At 34.4% G+C, this 20,716-nt stretch overlaps 2 protein-coding genes across 3 annotated transcripts; one reads left to right on the top strand and one right to left on the bottom strand.

Moving 5' to 3' along the window:
* Positions 1-1,294: 1,294 nt before the first annotated feature.
* LOC125259904 (solute carrier family 2, facilitated glucose transporter member 5-like) lies at positions 1,295-13,087 on the top strand. The gene is made up of 13 exons (XM_048177903.1): positions 1,295-1,527; positions 3,347-3,472; positions 3,695-3,793; positions 3,880-4,037; positions 4,161-4,285; positions 4,372-4,524; positions 4,637-4,762; positions 9,173-9,360; positions 9,478-9,588; positions 9,673-9,774; positions 11,457-11,532; positions 11,850-11,977; positions 12,148-13,087. Exons 2-13 carry the CDS (start codon positions 3,431-3,433, stop codon positions 12,373-12,375), a joined length of 1,536 nt encoding a protein of 511 aa, XP_048033860.1. The 5' UTR covers positions 1,295-1,527; positions 3,347-3,430; the 3' UTR covers positions 12,376-13,087.
* A 187-nt stretch (positions 13,088-13,274) lies between these two features.
* Positions 13,275-19,301, bottom strand: ca6 (carbonic anhydrase VI). Of its 2 annotated transcripts, XM_048177901.1 has the most exons (10): positions 19,078-19,301; positions 18,443-18,622; positions 17,942-18,090; positions 17,467-17,562; positions 16,424-16,490; positions 16,178-16,335; positions 15,974-16,100; positions 15,784-15,867; positions 14,500-14,520; positions 13,275-14,364 (listed from the first exon to the last, which is right to left on the bottom strand). In XM_048177901.1, exons 1-10 carry the CDS (start codon positions 19,160-19,162, stop codon positions 13,751-13,753), a joined length of 1,581 nt encoding a protein of 526 aa, XP_048033858.1. In that variant the 5' UTR covers positions 19,163-19,301; the 3' UTR covers positions 13,275-13,750. The 2 variants fall into 2 exon arrangements, with proteins under 2 accessions (XP_048033858.1, XP_048033859.1); XM_048177902.1 differs by lacking the exon at positions 14,500-14,520 and having other exon boundaries at positions 19,078-19,300.
* Positions 19,302-20,716: the final 1,415 nt, after the last annotated feature.

Below are 20,716 nucleotides of genomic sequence, written 5' to 3'. Positions count from 1 at the left end.
GCAGCCTAGGGGCCCCTGACCACCTTAATCCGCCCCTGTGTGTGTGTGTGTGTGTGTGTGTGTGTGTTAATATTAATGGTTTAAATTTGCCAAGAAAAAAAAAATAGTATTAAAGCAAATGTAGTTGCTTTGCCTTTTGAGAATTTTGTTTTCCAAATTTTAAGTTTATTCTGACATTTTGAATTCAGAATAAACATGTATTTTAATTTATTACATGCACACCATTTAAAATGGACTCAATTTGATAATTTGTCATACAACTGAAATGCAATCTAAGATATCATAAAAGACTGAAATATTCTTCTGAGTTTATAGATCTTATTTATTTTTCAAAGACACATTTTCAGAGTAAAATAATGTTGTTTTTTTCTGGTTTATGGCTTATTTTTGGTATAAGTCACATAATACTTACCTTTCCTTAAACCTCTGTTCACTTCAATGTCCATGGCTTGGGAATGTGTTGGCATCTGCAATGACTGCATATCACTGCAGAGGACAGTCACCTAAATGAGAGCTTTTTTTTTAAACCCGCACACACCTGACTGTGAGGACACACACCTCACCACAATCCCCAGAGGGGTGTTCAGCCCTCGACCTGCTGAAATAAACAGCTGAGGATCTCTGTTTAAGTTGATGAGGTCCAATCAATTTGATTAATGAGTTGCTGAAGGAGGAATAGGAATGAGCGAATCTGCAGTGCTGCACTGCAGGAGGGAGCAGATACTGGTCAGACAGAGACCCCTGCTGTCCGTGTTACACTGATCAGTGGTTGGGAACGCTGCTTTTTCTCGAAAGTGCCTCTGTATCTAATGAAATACATTTTTTTAGGAATAGATTTGATTGGTTTTAGTCGTCTGGGAAGTAAAATAATCATTTCATTATCTTTATTTTATATGTTAAAATGTAGTCTCAGTAGGCTATTCCAGCCAGGAGATGAAGTCATGTTCATCATGAAAGCTGCAAATGTTTAACAAAAACATTAATTGTAGGCTTTTGTGACCTGCGTTATGCAATGCAATCGCATTTTAACTGCACAATGGGTGCCAGTAGTCAATTATTAATTTGACACTTGCCTCTATCTAATTTACAAGTTTTTATTTTATTTTATTTTTTTATAGCTGCTCTATTATAAAGCTGGCTGCCCTTCAGGAAAAACGCTGGATCATGTCGCTTGCTCATGTCCCTTGACTGTGTCCCTGCATGATGTCCCTCTATCATGTGCCTGGATCATGTCACTTGATCATGTGCCTGGATCATGTCCCTGGACCATTTATCCTCAGTGTCAAACAGCTTTGGAGAGAGTGGCTATACAAGTACCGACGCTAGGCTACTTTTAAATTTCCATTCAGCCCGTTTACTCAAGCACTGAATCGTTTGGAGGGTTACTTAAGGCACAGAACAAAAAGAGCGCTGGATAAAGTGGAACATTTAGTTAAAATCCACAATTAAACAAAACAAAATTCTTCAGGCAAAGAAGAAATTCTTTCAGATCAACACTGAATGTGCAGCTTGAACAACTCCATAAAGGTAAAGGCTGTACATGAAAGCACGTGCATGGCAAATCCAGTGTGTTATTTTTTCAGCATGTGTAGTAGCCCATAGTGCAAACACTGTACATATGAATATTAATATCAAAGTTCGGGAAAAGCTATTATTGAAAATAAAACATTTGGTATGCTTTTTGTAGACAATGGGGTGCTTTTGCAGCCAATCACCCATCATCTGTCAGACTAAAGTTATCCCTGAAGGAGTAAAACATCTCAAAATAATAAATCGAAATAATACATCAAAGCTGAGCATAGGTTGACATTTAGTGGAAAACAACAGTCTGGGACTCAGAGGTCACCAGTTAGTGGACTGCAGTCCATATTCACAATCCAGATGCTGGTGCTACATAGGGAATCATTACTGTTGCATTTCCAATTTTACATTGTATATTAAAGATGCCTTGGTAGTCTTTTATTTGACTTGGTTAGTCTATTTAATCTATTTCACCTACTGTATTTATGATTTTTTATTTTATACTATTGCTACCAACCTGGAAATGTTCACTAAATACTCCTGAGTTGCACATTGTTTATTTAATTGCATAGCCATAGAAGATATTGTCTCCTAAAATAGTGTAAGTTGTGATTGTCTGGACCTTTGCTGGGAAGGAAATTTAGAGATTGGACTTCTTCAGACTTTAATCGGTTTAAGATCCTAGTTATTATGATTATTTTAGCACATAGAATTCAGCATATTTTCTTTCTTCTTCTTCTTCTTCTTCTTCTTCTTCTTCTTCTTCTTCTTCTTTTTCCCCCCAAACTTATTTTATTAACTCAGCCATAGTGAGGCTGAGAGAATTGTATATGAATATTCCTTTTCAAAGTGTTATGAAATCCTTTTATTCCTGACTATAATGTTTTTTTCTTTAGAACCCTGACATTGAGTAATTATTCAATTACTAACTCCAGTATTAATTCTGATAAGTCAAGGGATCCATTTTTAAACACAGCTGAGATTTACCATTATTTTCATAACTCAGGTGTAAACCAGAGATTGTAATTATAAATAGGGTCTTAATTAAAATATGCTAACTTTGTGCGTGAAGTCCTGAATTGAGTATGGAGGTCTCTTAGAGGACAACCAGCAGTGAGACCTGAAAACACCTTATTCATTTTGGATTAATCTTCAAAGGATTTTCTTCTTTATGTCTGAGAATCTGTCATTATTCATGTTAAATATAAAAATCACCTGTTTTTATTTTACATGGCAAAGTGCGAGTTACATATTTTAGGTAAAGACAAAAACTACTTGTCATGTACACTTGCATTAACACTTTTCACCTATAAGGGGTGCAAATGTTCTCCAAAAAATAGTATGATTTTCTTTTTTAGTCTTCTGAATTCTAAAGAAAGCAGAAAGACTAAATGTTTTGTTTGCCAGTCTGTTTCCCTGTAAGCATTACCTTTTAAATATTTGAAGAAACCAAGAATACACATGAGGAGCAGAAACTTTATTTGACTATGTGCATTATTGTGTGCATTCTCCTGCTCAATGTTTGCTGCAGGATATCCTCAAAGTACTTCTAAGCAGACTCAGGTTCTAGTATCATATTAGTCAATATGAGATCTAAAATACATAGGAAATGGCACTGAAACCAATAGAGAGGACTTTGTTATGTTTATTTTATGTTGAAACTCGAAATCTGTTTGCATTACTTTCATATTAAGGTATTATATTAGAATATTCACATATACAGCAGTACTAGCACCCCTTTATGGGTGCAGATAGGTAGGTAGCTTACTTTTATCTCTTTATATCTCTTTATTTAATACCAAACAACTTTAACCTTGGTTTTCAGGGTTGGCTCCAATGTCCAAAGTGCAATACACAGCGTGACTTCTTTTCTCTGGTGTTCTTTCTAACCATACTGAAGATTTAAAGCATGAAGGCAGAGGTGAACATGGAGAGACATGAGAGGAAGGGGGTGAGTACTTTTTGCTATATTATATTTCTGCCACAAATAAAATGAAAGCACTTGTTTTACATTTTGATACTTCCCTTTTAAATAGCTAACGGACAGATGACAAATTAACGGTATTTTTTGTCTCTTCCAATATATTGCAGCAGCTTCCATATGACTTAAACAATAATGTTTAAATGAGAATTTGAGTAGCATTTACAAATTTTTAAACTTGCAAATTTGCAGAGGGTGACGCTGATCCTGGCTGCAGCTTCTTTGATTGCCGGGTTTGGTTCGTCTTTTCAGTATGGATACAATGTTGCTGTGGTCAACTCACCTGCCCCGGTACTTATATTATATTATATTATATTAGTTATTGCATATTTAAACATTCACCTCTGATGAATTTTACACTGATATTCTGATAAAAGGAAATGAAGCTGTTCTACACCCAAGTATATGAGAATCGTTATGGTCTAATGTCAGATGGTCTCCTGACCTTCCTGTGGTCCGTTACTGTGTCCATGTACCCATTGGGTGGGTTTTTCGGATCTCTCATGGTAGGCCCATTGGTGAACAAATTCGGAAGGTAATTTCCTTTGAATTGTATGGTGTTGTAAAAAAAGAAAGAAAGAAAAAAGACGTTTTTGGCCAATACATTGCATTAAATCCCAATCATCATTCACTCTAACGTGAGGTCATTTGCTTACAGAAAAGGCACACTCCTGTTCAACAACATCTTCTCTATTGTTCCTGCTATAATGATGGGTGTGAGTGAAGTGGCAGGGTCATTTGAGATCATCATTGTCGCACGCTTTTTAGTGGGCATCTGTGCAGGTCAGTAGAATATTCCACCCGTCCGTATGGATCAGCTGTACTGTACTGTGTGTTTGAGCATGACAGTATGTGACTGTGTTCTCTAGGCCTGTCCTCCAATGTGGTGCCCATGTATTTGGGAGAGATTGCTCCCAAGAATTACAGGGGGGCCGTTGGGATCGTGCCACAGCTTTTCATCACCGTTGGCATCGTTGCCGCCCAAATTCTCGGCATTCGCAATATCCTAGGAAATAAAGAAGGTAATGCACAGTGCATGGGATATTAGAAATATTGCTACTATTTTAGTTTCTGAGTGCAGTTGGAAAAGCGTGCCCCTGCTGCTCATGGTGATGTGTAATGTTTTCTCTTTAGGCTGGCCCATCATGTTGGGTCTCACAGGGATTCCGGCTGTCATTGAGCTGCTGCTTCTGCCTTTCTTTCCTGAGAGCCCACGCTACATGCTCATACAGAAGGGGGATGAAAAAACTGCCAGGAAAGGTACAGAAGAAGTTATTTTGGTCTATGTCAGAGCACACAAAGAAAACGTGAGGTTCACAGCGGGATGTGCACCAACAATGAACTCATCAAGATTGCAGAGGTTTTATGGTGGAGTCGGGCTGGCTTTATCAATTTTATTTCTTATGTTATGAATTTACAACATTTGGACACATTTCAACACTTTTTTTTTCCAAACGAAAAAAACCTTCTTTGTAAGCACCTTAAGGTCTTGTGTACTGTGCAAATATAATTTTATTAAAGGGTTAGTTCACCCAAAAATGACATTTCTGTCATTATTTACTCACCCTCATGCCGTTCCAAACCTGTAAGACCTTCGTTCATCTTCGGAACACAAATTAATTTATTTTTGATGAAATCCGAGAGCTTTCTGACCTCACTATAGATAACAACATCATAACCAATTTCAAGGTCCAGAAAGGTAGTAAAGACATTGTTAAGTCATAAATCTTTCGGATTTCATCCAAAATATTGGATGAAGATAAATGAAGGTCTTCCGGGTTTGGAACGACATGAGGGTGAGTAGTTAATGACAGAAATTAAATTTTTTGGGTGAACTAACCATTTAATAAGTATTTTTGTCTTTTTTTCAAGTTAAAAATAAATATATTTAGTGTGAATACAGGTACAAAGAGAGACACTTTCTAATAATTTGTTTTTAAAATATTGTCCTATTCATGTAAATGACTACATCAAATTCATCCCATACTATTCTAGAGTTTTGGTGTTTTAGTAGTGTAAGAATATGCTTTATACACAAATTTGTTTTTATTTTATTCTTATTGTTTTACTCATATTCTTTATGAGTGTGCCATTGAATCATTCACATTGATTCTTTTTAAAATAACTGATTCATTCAGGAACAAAGCAAGTGGCTGTCTTTAGGAGAACGTCATTGAATCATTCAAATTCATTCAATCGATTCATTCAAAAACACTGGTTCATTCAGGAACAAAGCAAGTGGCTGTCTTTATGAGGTAATCAATTAATCATTCATATTTATTCAACAGATTTGTTTAAAAACACTGAATCATTGAGGTAACGAAACATGTGAATGGCTTTATGAGTGCATTGTTATCATTCACATTCGTTCAACTGATTCGCTCAAAAACACTGATTCATTTAGGAACTAAACAAGGGACTCTCTTTATGAGTGTGCCATTGAATCATTCACATTTATTCAACCGATTCTTTTTAAAATAACTGATTCATTCAGGAACAAAGCAAGTGGCTGTCTTTAGGAGAACGTCATTGAATCATTCAAATTCATTCAATCGATTCATTCAAAAACACTGATTCATTCAGGAACAAAGCAAGTGGCTGTCTTTATGAGGTAATCAATTAATCATTCATATTTATTCAACAGATTTGTTTAAAAACACTGAATCATTGAGGTAACGAAACAAGTGAATGGCTTTTTGAGTGCATTGTTATCATTCACATTCGTTCAACTGATACGCTCAAAAACACTGATTCATTTAGAAACTAAACAAGGGACTCTCTTTATGAGTGTGCCATTGAATTATTCACATTTATTCAACCGATTATTTTTAAAATAACTGATTCATTCAGGAACAAAGCAAGTGGCTGTCTTTATGAGGTAATCAATTAATCATTCATATTTATTCAACAGATTTGTTTAAAAACACTGAATCATTGAGGTAACGAAACATGTGAATGGCTTTATGAGTGCATTGTTATCATTCACATTCGTTCAACTGATTCGCTCAAAAACACTGATTCATTTAGGAACTAAACAAGGGACTATCTTTATGAGTGTGCCATTGAATCATTCACATTTATTCAACCGATTCTTTTTAAAATAACTGATTCATTCAGGAACAAAGCAAGTGGCTGTCTTTAGGAGAACGTCATTGAATCATTCAAATTCATTCAATCGATTCATTCAAAAACACTGATTCATTCAGGAACAAAGCAAGTGGCTGTCTTTATGAGGTAATCAATTAATCATTCATATTTATTCAACAGATTTGTTTAAAAACACTGAATCATTGAGGTAACGAAACAAGTGAATGGCTTTTTGAGTGCATTGTTATCATTCACATTCGTTCAACTGATTCGCTCAAAAACACTGATTCATTTAGAAACTAAACAAGGGACTCTCTTTATGAGTGTGCCATTGAATTATTCACATTTATTCAACCGATTATTTTTAAAATAACTGATTCATTCAGGAACAAAGCAAGTGGCTGTCTTTATGAGGTAATCAATTAATCATTCATATTTATTCAACAGATTTGTTTAAAAACACTGAATCATTGAGGTAACGAAACAAATGAATGGCTTTATGAGTGCATTGTTATCATTCACATTCGTTCAACTGATTCGCTCAAAAACACTGATTCATTTAGGAACTAAACAAGGGACTCTCTTTATGAGTGCATCATTGAATCATTCACATTTATTCGACCGATTCTTTTTAAAATAACTAATTCATTCAGGAACAAAGCAAGTGGCTGTCTTTAGGAGAACGTCATTGAATCATTCAAATTCATTCAATCGATTCATTCAAAAACACTGATTCATTCAGGAACAAAGCAAGTGGCTGTCTTTATGAGGTAATCAATTAATCATTCATATTTATTCAACAGATTTGTTTAAAAACACTGAATCATTGAGGTAACGAAACATGTGAATGGCTTTATGAGTGCATTGTTATCATTCACATTCGTTCAACTGATTCGCTCAAAAACACTGATTCATTTAGGAACTAAACAAGGGACTCTCTTTATGAGTGTGCCATTGAATCATTCACATTTATTCAACCGATTCTTTTTAAAATAACTGATTCATTCAGGAACAAAGCAAGTGGCTGTCTTTAGGAGAACGTCATTGAATCATTCAAATTCATTCAATCGATTCATTCAAAAACACTGATTCATTCAGGAACAAAGCAAGTGGCTGTCTTTATGAGGTAATCAATTAATCATTCATATTTATTCAACAGATTTGTTTAAAAACACTGAATCATTGAGGTAACGAAACAAGTGAATGGCTTTATGAGTGCATTGTTATCATTCACATTCGTTCAACTGATTCGCTCAAAAACACTGATTCATTTAGAAACTAAACAAGGGACTCTCTTTATGAGTGTGCCATTGAATCATTCACATTTATTCAACCGATTATTTTTAAAATAACTGATTCATTCAGGAACAAAGCAAGTGGCTGTCTTTATGAGGTAATCAATTAATCATTCATATTTATTCAACAGATTTGTTTAAAAACACTGAATCATTGAGGTAACGAAACAAATGAATGGCTTTATGAGTGCATTGTTATCATTCACATTCGTTCAACTGATTCGCTCAAAAACACTGATTCATTTAGGAACTAAACAAGGGACTCTCTTTATGAGTGCATCATTGAATCATTCACATTTATTCGACCGATTCTTTTTAAAATAACTAATTCATTCAGGAACAAAGCAAGTGGCTGTCTTTAGGAGAACGTCATTGAATCATTCAAATTCATTCAATCGATTCATTCAAAAACACTGATTCATTCAGGAACAAAGCAAGTGGCTGTCTTTATGAGGTAATCAATTAATCATTCATATTTATTCAACAGATTTGTTTAAAAACACTGAATCATTGAGGTAACGAAACAAGTGAATGGCTTTATGAGTGCATTGTTATCATTCACATTCGTTCAACTGATTCACTCAAAAACACTGATTCATTTAGGAACTTAACAAGTGACTCTCTTTATGAGTGCATCATTGAATCATTCACATTTATTCAACCGATTCTTTTTAAAATAACTGATTCATTCAGGAACAAAGCAAGTGGCTGTCTTTAGGAGAACGTCATTGAATCATTCAAATTCATTCAATCGATTCATTCAAAAACACTGAATCATTGAGGTAACGAAACAAGTGAATGGCTTTATGAGTGCATTGTTATCATTCACATTCGTTCAACTGATTCGCTCAAAAACACTGATTCATTTAGGAACTTAACAAGTGACTCTCTTTATAAGTGAATCATTGAATCATTCACATTTATTCAACTGATTTGTTCAAAAACTATGATTCATTCAGGAGCTAAGCAAGTGAATCTCTTTATGAGTGCATCATTATCATTCACATTCATTTAACCGATACATTCAAAAACACTGATTCAATAAGGAATCAGTGAATCAGGAATCATTTTGTTGTCAGAGCAAATATAGACCACGTAACTGACAATATTGTTTCTGAAATATAAGTTATTCAATATTAACCTCTTGTTCATTGAAATGTATTAAAAGCAATGTCTCACTAGCAACCATGCTGTCGATCTGAATACACATTCAATATTCACATATTCTATTCAACTATTGCTTGTGTGATATTGCTTAATTAAACCGATTTGTTGTGCTGTGTTTTAGGCCTGCAGCGGCTGCGGGGATGGGAGGATGTGGACGAGGAGCTGTGTGAGATGCGTGTTGAGGTTCAGTCAGAGCAAACAGAAGGTCAACTCTCTCTGTTCAACCTCTTCACCTTCCGCTCACTGCGCTGGCAGCTGCTGTCTGTAATCTTCATGAACATGGGCCAACAACTGTCAGGAGTCAATGCCGTAAGCACCAATTTGAAAGAGCACACAGCTAATTATTTTCAACACATTTCTCTTCAGAAAGCTTATATTTCAAATAAGTTTTGCTTGACTAAATTTTAACATTAACCCCATCTTCAGATTTATTACTATGCTGACAGCATCTACAGCTCAGCAGGAGTGAAGGATGGGCACGTTCAGTATGTGACAGTCGGAACAGGAGCGGTTAATGTCCTCATGACAATAGCAGCTGTAAGCCACTTTGTTTTGTTTTGAGCTTATTAATGCTCTTCACAGAAACATGAGTGTAAATTATATGATTTTCTGCTTCTGTAGGTGTTCATAGTGGAGAAATCCGGCAGAAAGTTGTTGCTACTGATCGGCTTTGGTATTTGCTGTGCGGCCTGTGTTGTCCTAACCATAGCGCTCTACTTCCAGGTATAACAATGCTGTACTTATTCCAGTACAAACTAGGGATGCATGATTTATCGGCCAGTATTAGATTTTTTTCTAAACTAAATTGAATATTTATCTGCTGATTATTATATATTTAATTGTGCATGCTCTGTGTGTTTGTGTTTGCCATGATTTTACATTTAGATTAAAATTAAAGTTAATCTTTAAAAACATCAATAATATAATAATATTGTAAATGCAATCTTTAGCAAATATCAAAATAAATATCCATATTCATACTGTACATTATAATGTTGTGATGCCTAAATTCACTTGCAGTGTTTAAAATGATTGATTTTAGTTTTTTCATTTATTTATTATATTTAGTATATTTTGACACATTTCTGACACATTAAAATATAATTACAATTAAAATATTATTGTCTAAATAATGTGAGTAATATTTTAATATTATTATGACATTATTTAGACAAACAATTTTGATATTAAAATATAATTACACTTAAAATATTGTCTAAATATTATCATAATAATATTAATTTTAATATTAAAATATAATTAAAATGTTATTGTCTAAATAATGTCAGAGTAATATTTTAATGTTATTATGACATTATTTAGATATCATATTAAAATATAATAAAAATAAAAATATTATTGTCTAAATAATGTCAGAGTAATATTTTAATATTATTATGACATTATTTAAACATAATATTTTAATATTAAAATATAATTAAAATGTTATTGTCTAAATAATGTCAGTAATATTTTAATGTTATTATGACATTATTTAGACATAATATTTTAAAATTAAATTAAAATTAAAAATTGTGTAAATAATGTCAGAATAATATTTAGATTATTATTTATACATAAATAACATTATTTATACATACAATATTAATATTAAAACATAAACATTAAACATTAAACTTAAAATATTATTGTCTAAATAATGTCAAAGAATAAATTTAATATATTATGACATTATTTATACATAATTAATATTAAAATTATAATTAAAATATTGTCTAAATAATGTCAAAGTAATATTATTGATATTATTCAGACAAAATATTTAATATTAAAATATAATTAAAATTAAAATGTTATAATGTCACTATTTAGACATTAAAATTACAATATTATTGTCTGAATAATATCAGAGTAATATTTCAACATTATTATGACATTATTTAGACATAATATTTGAATAATATTATTTAAAAATAAGTTTAAAAATAATTATATTTTTAAATATTAGTATTTAAAAATAATATTATTATTTAAAATATAATTAAACCTAAAACAGTACTGTCTAAATAATGTAATAGCAATATTTTAATATAGGTCTTTTATTGCGTATTGTCCATAGAATAATGAACAGTTTATCTGTATCGAATAAGAATTTAAGAATTTTAATTTTGGTCCATCCCTAATACAAGCTCAAAGGATTCAGATATTCTCATTATTATGACCAATCACGTTCACCTTAACTGAATACGTGAGTTTCCTTATGTGGCCTATTATGGTTGTAATAAATTCTTGTTTATAGACAGATGGCTGTAAAATCTCAGTCCCAACAGAGATTTTAATTTTAGAGCCATGAATGTACTGGCCTGACAAATTTGCCTCTAGGGTCTATGTGAAATGCAAGGCTATAAATGTGATAGAATAACTGCTGCACATTCCACCCACAGACTACACTGGACTGGATGCCCTATGTCAGCATCGTTTGTGTCATTGTTTACGTCATCGGACACGCTATTGGCCCAAGTGAGTTCACGCCAATCCCGTCGGGGCATATTGCAGAAGCACAGGGGAGCTCGCTGCATCTCAATAAATTCACTCCCTCCCTTTCTTCTTGTTGTATTCCTTGGTGGGGAATGACAATAGATTTATGCTGCAGTTTCTAGGATTTTACATTAAAACCCTGGAGTGAATGTGAGAGAAGTGCTTTAAAGTGGCTGTAAAACAGATTGTAAAAGCAGCACAGTGTTTCAAGCAATCACCTTTCTCACTGCCTATAGAAAGATGAAGTGTGTTGTGATTGAATATCCAGTTTTGACAGCTTTTGCTGCGTCCCTTTGCAGGTCCTATTCCTACTGTAATCACCACAGAGATGTTCCGGCAGTCTTCTAGACCACCAGCCTTCATGGTGGGCGGCTCGGTTCACTGGCTTTCGAACTTCACAGTCGGCTTGGTCTTTCCTTTTCTAGAGGTCAGAGGTCTAATGCGACACTAACAAACATTCACAGTAGTTGTTAACTTATTAATACTTGAAATTTCTGATGATTTACTCAGTTTGGTCATGGAATCGGTGCAAATCCTAAATTATGAAAATTGTGGATCATGTAAGATAAAAAAAGAATTCCTCATTTGTGTCTACAGAAAGGCCTGGGTGCATACAGCTTCATCATTTTTGCCTGCATCTGTCTCGCGACACTTATCTACATCTGGGTGGTCATCCCAGAGACCAAAAACAAGACCTTTCTTGAGACCAGCAAGCTTTTTGCTCAGAGAAACAAGGTGGATATTGTGGTGGAGGGCAAAGACTCTGAGATCAAAGAGAGAGGGAAGGAAAGCAACAGACAGGAAATTAAAAACACATTTCTCTGAATGGGTAGGGGGTCATTCACACAGGACACGTTTTTGCGTCTGTCTGCAGTGCTTTGAAAGAATTTTTTTTTTTTTAACACTTAGTGTCTCATTCCAGGATTTTTGAACTCAAAAACGTGTCCTGTATTTTCATTGCACTCTGTATTTGTGTTAATGACAAATGAGAATGTACAAGAAAGAAATGTTTTTCTTTTATTAAGAACCAGGTTTAAAATGCACCAAATTCTTAGAAATGTATTCAAATTATTTCACATGGATTTTCATATTTAAAAAAAAAAAAAAACTTTATACCAATTTCAACAAAATTTTGAATTGAGTGACATGTGATTTAACCATTAAGTAAAAATATATGATTTAAATGTTTTCACAGATATTTTTATGGTAAAAAAGTATTGTTCATATTCTTTTTTATCATTTATAATTTTTTATAATAATTTTGTTGCATATTTTACAATCTGAACCAAACTTGCATGTCATAAAGGTCAAATGAGCTGATCTTTTAAGAGATTTACTAACCTTGAGGGTATGCAGGAATCCTCTCTATAATATCATTTTCTGTTTTAAGTTTTTTTTTGTATGTTTCTGCCTGTCCGTTGCATCATATGACTTTGATTTGGTGGAAAATGTTTTTCAAATATTTATGTATAAATAGTGCTTCACTGCTTTTTTCCTTTTCTGAGAAATAATAATAAAAAAGATTATATTACATTAAGATTTTTTTTTTTTTTCAGATGTCAGGAATTTTATTTCAGAAATTAGAAACATGCTCTTCATTGATATTCAAAGTTATTGTAAGTGAATTTTGAATAAATATGGAGATATTCTGAAAAAATGTAATATATTTTGAAATATATCATTTGACCATTTATTGTATATAAAACATTCTGTAAAACACAATGTTAAGAATGCAAATATTGTTTATTGAAATTCTTCGGATATGATTCACATTATTCAATTGGGTAAAAAAAAACATTGAAATGCTTTCATCTAAAATAATAATAAAACATCTTTTAGCTTTAAAGGGTTAGTTCACCCCAAAAATGAAAATTCTGTCATCATTTACTCACCCTAAAGTTGTTCCAAACCTGTATGAATTTCTTTCTGCTATCATAAAAGAAGATATTTGAAGTCAATAAAAAAGTCAATGGGGCCGATCAACTGTTTGGCTACCCATATTCTTCAAAAGCAGAAGAATGAAATACATACAGGTTTGGAGCAACTCGAGGGAGAGTAAATGATAACAGAATTTTAAGTTGCCATTGAAGTTGCCGTTATTCCCCTGGGAGAGTATACATTTCAAGTTGGCAGAGCTAATATTGCTGATATTGACATTCGTTTCTGAGTCTGTGGTGCTCTCTTTCTTTCTTTCTCTCACTCAGTGGCAAACCTGCTCAGCCTGCAGCTGAATTCCTCCATACAGACTGAGCTGAGTGGTTCCCCAGCTCAGGACATTCCCTTTCATCTTGCCATTATCACAAACCATTTGCTCCCCAATCTCTGCCGCAGTCAGCACATAATCCCATACATTTACATCGGTCATATGGCCTACAAAAGCATCGGTATCAGAGATCCCCAAAAAGCCATCTTGGTCCTTCCCCAGAATGAGTTTTCCTCCAGCTTGAATGGTGTAGCCTGCCTTGATGTAGCGTTCATCCCCGACCAGTCCGTTCACCCACAGTTCAGCCCCTCCGGTATGTGACGCCCAGGTAAAGCAGTAGTTTGTCCAGTCGTGGGATTGACGTTCAAATGGTAAATTAACAAACTCCTCTCCGATCCAGAGACCCACTTCAGAGCCCAGTGTGATCATGAGCTCGTTGTCATGTGAAGTGGAGTAAGACAGCACAGTGAGGTCTTGTATGGGTGGGATACGGACGTTCATGCAGGCTGTGAAGGATTGGAGGTTCATGGGGTGGGACAAGTTCACCAAGGCGTAAGTCTCCATATTCTTTGCTGGGAAGTACAGGACCAGTGGAGACAGAGGTTGCGGGCCTTGAGAAGGAAAGGTAAGGTAATTATGCAAGTTGGTAAATTTGAAATCTCACTTGGTTACATTTGTTGTTGTGGTATATTTGAATGTCTACTGGTTCTAAAACTACAAGTCCACCCACTGCAAAAAATTCTCACCTGTACTTGTAGATGATGGTCCTTGAAAAGGATACACCAAATATCAATGTCAAAGCTAACTTTTATTCAGAGACAGATGATTAATGTATATTGAGAATGACACACTTTATATTTAAAGGGACAGTTCACCCAAAAATAAAAATTCTCTTATTTAATCACGCCTTGTGTCAAACCTGTATGATTTTCGATCTTGCATGAAACAAGTTTTTTTTTTTTTTTTTTCAAAAATATATGAACTGCTATTTTTCATGCAAGGAAAGTGGATGGTGGTCAGGGGCTGTCAAGATCCAAAAAGAATGAAATATGTGACCCTAGACCACAAAACCAGTTATAAGTCACAGGGGTATATTTGTAGCAATATCCTACAATACACTGTATGGGTCAAAATGATTGATTTTTCTTTTATGTCAAAAATCATTAGGATATTAAGTAAAGATCATGTTACATGAAGATATTTTGTAAGTTTCCTACCACAAATATACCAAAAATTTATTTTTGTGAGTGGATATGCATTTCTAAGGACTTCATTTGGACAACTTTAAAGACGATTTTCTCAATATTTAGATTTTTTTTTTGACCCTTATGACTGGTTTTGTGGTCCAGGGTCACATATCATAAATGTAGTCCACATGACTCCTACACTATATTCCAAGACTTCTGAAAAGTGTTGTTATTGTTAACTAAAACTATAAAAAAATTTTTAAAAAAATTAAATCTGAAATACAATAAAATATAAATATTAGATGAAAAACTTAAAAACAAAAATTAAAAATGTTTCCTTTCAACTAACTGAACCAACTGTACTAAAATTATTAATACTAAAACTGAAATAAAAATATATTTAAAAAATTAAAATAATAAAAATGACAAAAGCACTCATTTTTTAAAAAACTATAATATTTAAATTGTATTTTTTTTAACTCTGATTTCTAAAATTCACTAAAACTTTTGTAATCTGAAAACCGAAAATATAAAAATAAAAGCTAATTCAAAATTTGAATAAATAACACAGATTTTATAGCCATATGGTAGATTTGTATGAGAAACAGTCACACAAATTTAAGTCATTTTTCGCTGTTTGACAGCTTTGGTCACCATTCACTTTCATTGTATGTAAAAGAGCAGCTTGTACATTCTGCTACAAATCACTCTTTTTTTTTTGTTTTACGGAAGAAAGAATGTCATAGTAGTTTTGAAAGACATGAATTTTTTTTTTTTTTTTTTTGGGTGGACTATCCCTTTAAGATTACCCGTAAACTTGACATTTCTCATGAAAAGTTATACCTGGAACCGTTTTTTTGTCCAGTGACACAATAAGGCTCTCAATCCTTTTAAGCTTAGCCTCAATCTCCTCTTGACGGCAAATTCCTGCAAGAAACCAAAGAGGAGGGAGAGAGAGAACATGCTCAGGCACTGCAGACCTAACAAAGAGAGTTTTTCGTAAGTGCTGGAAGGGATGAAGCTCTGCCCTAACCTCCTTTGCCCAGGCGTGGGAGGAAAGAGGACTCCACCACTCTGTCATTCAGAGGCTGGGCCATGCGGTAGTCGTTCCACAGGGTCTTATTTTCATGGTCCATTAATGTGCTCTCCAATTTCCTGATCTGAAGGTCACCGCATTAAAAGTTAAAGGAACAGCAAAAAAGATAAAAAACTATTTCATGTGAACTTTTTGAGGCACCTGATTGTGCGAGAGGGTGATGGGCGTTTCAAATACTGTCCACAGAATGCTCTCGTGGCACGGCGGTGTGGTGAGAGAGCCTTGATATCTGAAAAAGTGACTGAGGTTCTCTGGGAGCATGGAGCGTACGTTCAAGTTCGTGATATTCATGGACTGACCTGCAAAGAGCAAGAGAAAAAAGACATTGAATAGAAGTGCATAGGATAAAATATTTTTGAGATGCTCATCCAAAATGTTTTGCATTACCTGCATACTTGATGTTTGCCAGGTTTGCAAGAAAATCGCTGTAGTATGTATTCTCAAAATGCCCATCCTAAACACAAAGTATCTATTAAACAAATATACTGCTACATGCAAAACACTATATTTGACTATTTATATACATACACATTTCACCAAGTAAAACATTTTCCTGGATCAACATCTTTGTTGACCCTGGAACAACATTCCAATCAACCAATCAGATTTGAGGGATAGGTTTACAGTTAATGTCAAGTTAAGATATATTATTTCTAATATTATTTCTCTCTGATTTTAGGGATAAGTTATGGGTAGACTTAGTTTTAGGGGTAGGGATAGCGTAAGGACTATGTTTCTGGACAGGAATGTTATTCCAGAATCAACAAAACATGTTAATCCAGGAACATCTCTTATATATATCTGTAAAATTTGTAAATGTAAATCTAAAAAATTACATTTATTTATTTTTAATAATTTTAATAATAAGTTTGCTTAAGCCATTCAGGTGTAAACATTCAGATAAAACTTTATGTAGTGACTTCATGAACACATTATTTATCACTGTTAAAAGTCAAGCTATTACCAAAACGATTGCAAAGAAACCAATGCAACTGAACTTCATATTGCACATTAGTAAGCCTATGGTTGTGTTACTAAAACATTGACCTCCCCCATATAATGGAAGCGGGAGCTTGTGAGCTGCACACAATCTTGTGGGAACAGAATGTCAGGCAGTGTGCCACCACACAGCGGTCTGATCAATTAACCCATTTAGTTCAGAAAATGCAGATGTCTAACTTTACTCGTGCTGTGTGCTTCAGGCAACGCCGGGTCATACAGTGCACAGCCCAGCTCTTAAAAGAGGATTCACACAGACAATAATTTGCATTTTTTCATGTAGTTTTTTTTCTCTTTTCTGTATATTTGAGGGTAATTTGCTTGTCCATTAGATGGCAGCATTGCAACCAAAATAAATGGGGGGAAAAATAAAAATAAAAACATTACTCCACTTTCCAACTAGATGAAAAATGATATACAGCCAATCTTACCTCATAAAAAAATGCTAAAACTGCAAGACCATCTGGTTTATCTTTGGCCTCTTGGAAGCTACTGTACTTTTCAGAGTTGTAGTGGACCACATGAAGCTGTGACACAAGTCAAAGAGGAAAGTGTTAGAAACCGCAATGCAAATTGAGTAATGTGAAGTTCAAAACTCATCTTAGATCGAACAAGCCCTTCCGTATTGCTAAACTAAAGTTTCTCAACATTCTTGAGCAAGTTAAATACAGAAATACTATTTCTTATTAAGTCAGAACAATGATAACCGCATATTTGTCTAAAATAGAACCCAACATATTAAAATTTCAGGCACATGTCCAGCAGCACTTGAATAGATAAGTCCCCAACCCTACAGTCACTAAAGAAAACAATGCCTTAAAATACACCACTGCTAACTAGGACATCTCCACAAGTTTTTTTTTTTTTTTTATCTGTTCATGTGTCAGGCTAAAATGAATGATGTACTTCTGCCATGTAGCGGATGCCGTCCATTGTGTGCTCTGATCCACTGGCCTCCAAGTCCCAGCCTCCCCAGTGCAGATGCATTTGGACAGCAGTGTAGTGGTCTGGAAACCCCTTGGTAATCATCATAGTGCCTGGCAGCTGAATCTCCACTGTCAAAAACAAACAGGATTGTGGACTATATTCATAGAAAGCTAACCTAACCTGTGAAGATTACATAGAATGAAGTTTGAGTTCAAAGGAAGCATGTTTTAGGCCTATATAAAGACAGAAACTATAAAGATATTGCCAAAAATACGTATCTATTTTGTACTAACACAATATAGTACAAAATAGATACGTATTTTTGGCACTGTTTGACATGAGATGGCGACAAAGCTTAAGGTATTGATAACAGATGCACATAACAATTGCAGTTGGTGTAGCCTACTAATGATTTAAAATAAATAAAAAACGTAAATCTCCAAAGAAGAAAGAAGTGTTTTTTAATAACAGAATTCATACCAGAATGTCCATTGTTCTTCATAAGAAAGCTACCGCGCATGTCCTCATATCCTGTCAGCTCGAGCTGCAGCATTCGCGGATTATAACGCACTTTGCGTCGCTGTATGTCAATGGGTGACTGTTGGTTGCCTCCACACTCGTGAAACTTTTCTGCCCAGTGCTTCTGATCCAGTTCTCCTTCTGTATGGAAAAAGTGACACATTCAAGCAGAGTAAGACAGATTTCTCACACAATAAAGGACTGATGATTAAATACAGCTATACAGTTGAGCTGTAGGCCTACACCTAGCCATATTTATGTTTCTATCCTCTTCTATTTGCATATTTACATTTCTTTTGTAAATTATAATTTTAATAATAATTTTAATTTTAATTTGACCAATAAAAATTTTATTTTGAATAACTGCTACAGTGAGACCAGTGAGTAAAACTATTTAGGCTAAAGCTCAATGTTTATATACTGTTGTTAAACTAACTATAGGCTAAACGTAAGCTAATTACATTGCCTTACATACTTATTAGATATGTGTGCATGCATCTACTAGTCGGAACTCGGTGGGGAAAAAGAAAAGAAAAGAAAAGAAAAGAAAAGAAAAGAAAAGAAAAGAAAAGAAAAGAAAAGAAAAAGGCACTTGCCTGAATATGTCCACTTTTCTCCATCTATTCCAGCCGACGCGAAATTCACCAAACCGGCGTATAACAGGACTACAAACAGCTCCATGCTCAGAGTGCGCTCAGTCTCTTCCCTCGTTCACAGGATTGTAAAGAGGTGCTGAGAGTGACATTGATTGCAACGGTTTACACCCAGAATGCCAAAGGCGTGTAGTAACATGGTCATTTAGAGAAGCTTTGACGTATTGGCAAATTAATGTTTGAGGCAGTTGTAGTTCTCATGATCACCAACAGGTCAGTCTGGTTTTGTTCATTGGATTCCCCTTTCTCTTTTTCATGTTTACTTTTAATGGTACTGGCAGGTACACCTTTTAAATAACAAAAAATAATAATAATATTTTCTTTGTTATGTGTAGGTTACTCTTAACATGTAAAACTACTTGAAATATGATCACATGAGATAGCAGCAGCCTAATAAAAGCTGATTTGTTTACATCATAAAATAGGCAAATAACAGCAATGGGTATTAAGGTTAGTTCACTCAAAAATGAAATTTCTGTCATTAAGTACTCAACCTCATGTCGTCCCAAACCTGTACGACCTTCATTTGTCTTCAGAACAAAATGAAGATATTTTGAGGAAATCTGAGGGTATTTGATCCATAGGCAGCAACGTTATTGCACCTTTTGAGGTCCATTGTATTAAAGACATTGATAAAATAGTCAACATGACTACAGTGGTTCAACCTTTATATTATGAAGCTTCGAGAATTAGAGATGTTCCGATACCCCTTTTCCATTCCCGATACCTATTCCGATACCTGAGCTCAGGGTATTGGCCGATACCGAGTACCGATCCGATACCTGGGTGTGTATCTGTATATATATATACACTACTAGCCCTGTATGATTTGATAGAATTATTTATGGTGTGCTTCAGACTTATCCCTTAATAAAACAAGAAGAAAAACATACAGTGAACTAGAGTATTTTTATTATCTGACATACATTTGTCAGTTATATTATTTATTTATTTTAAGTGAAAAAGAACTTCAAATGCAGCCACAAATCTAACACTGTAAACTGAAAAAGGTATATTAGTTTTACAATATAACTATAAAAACAGTGCAACAAATAAATCTAGGAATATAATTAGGCTATATAAGAAAATAATCTCTTTAAAACTTGAAGTCCAGAAACAATTTTGTTAAATAAAAATCTCACGTTTTCGACGACTGACAGCAGCTGGTCATCCAGAACAATAAACCCGACAATTTTGTCGGTTATCTTTATTGTCTTTTGAAAACATTTCTCTTTGTTTGAATGAAGCTGGCACGCCTCATCCTTCTCCATCTTAAGCGCGTCAAACGCCCGAATCGCTCAATTCGCACCGCGTCATTCACGCGAATCGCGCCGCAGGGAGTCAATTCGCGTCTTTGCATTGACTTAACATAAATCACTCGCGCTTATCGCTTCATTCGCGTCTGGTGTGAACGCAGCATTAGCCTTTATGTAACCATCGTGTTGCGTGGGGTGACGCGTCTTCAAATGCTTTATTAAGTTATTTGTGTTAAAGTTGCCAATACTTGTGCCACTCGAAATTGCAGCATTGCATATGAGACATGTCGCCGTTTTACTGGTCTGAAATACTGCCAAACAGCAGA

Source organism: Megalobrama amblycephala, linkage group LG24 (genome assembly GCF_018812025.1).
Source record: "Megalobrama amblycephala isolate DHTTF-2021 linkage group LG24, ASM1881202v1, whole genome shotgun sequence".
Classification (NCBI taxonomy): domain Eukaryota; kingdom Metazoa; phylum Chordata; class Actinopteri; order Cypriniformes; family Xenocyprididae; genus Megalobrama; species Megalobrama amblycephala.
Note: the sequence above shows the minus strand (reverse complement) of the source record. Positions and strands in the feature narration are given on the sequence as shown.

What these genes read in the sequence shown, in the direction of transcription:
- LOC125259904 (XM_048177903.1), top strand. Translation starts at nt 3,431, where the DNA reads ATGAAGGCAGAGGTGAACATGGAGAGACATGAGAGGAAGGGG. An exon ending in AGAGACATGAGAGGAAGGGG is followed by an intron (nt 3,473 to 3,694) that starts GTGAGTACTTTT and finishes GCAAATTTGCAG; the next exon opens with AGGGTGACGCTGATCCTGGC. An exon ending in TTTAGTGGGCATCTGTGCAG is followed by an intron (nt 4,286 to 4,371) that starts GTCAGTAGAATA and finishes TGTGTTCTCTAG; the next exon opens with GCCTGTCCTCCAATGTGGTG.
- ca6 (XM_048177901.1), bottom strand. Translation starts at nt 19,162, where the DNA reads ATGGAGCTGTTTGTAGTCCTGTTATACGCCGGTTTGGTGAATTTCGCG. An exon ending in AGAAAAGTGGACATATTCAG is followed by an intron (nt 18,623 to 19,077) that starts GCAAGTGCCTTT and finishes TTTTCCATACAG; the next exon opens with AAGGAGAACTGGATCAGAAG. An exon ending in CCCACGCCTGGGCAAAGGAG is followed by an intron (nt 15,868 to 15,973) that starts GTTAGGGCAGAG and finishes GGTTTCTTGCAG; the next exon opens with GAATTTGCCGTCAAGAGGAG.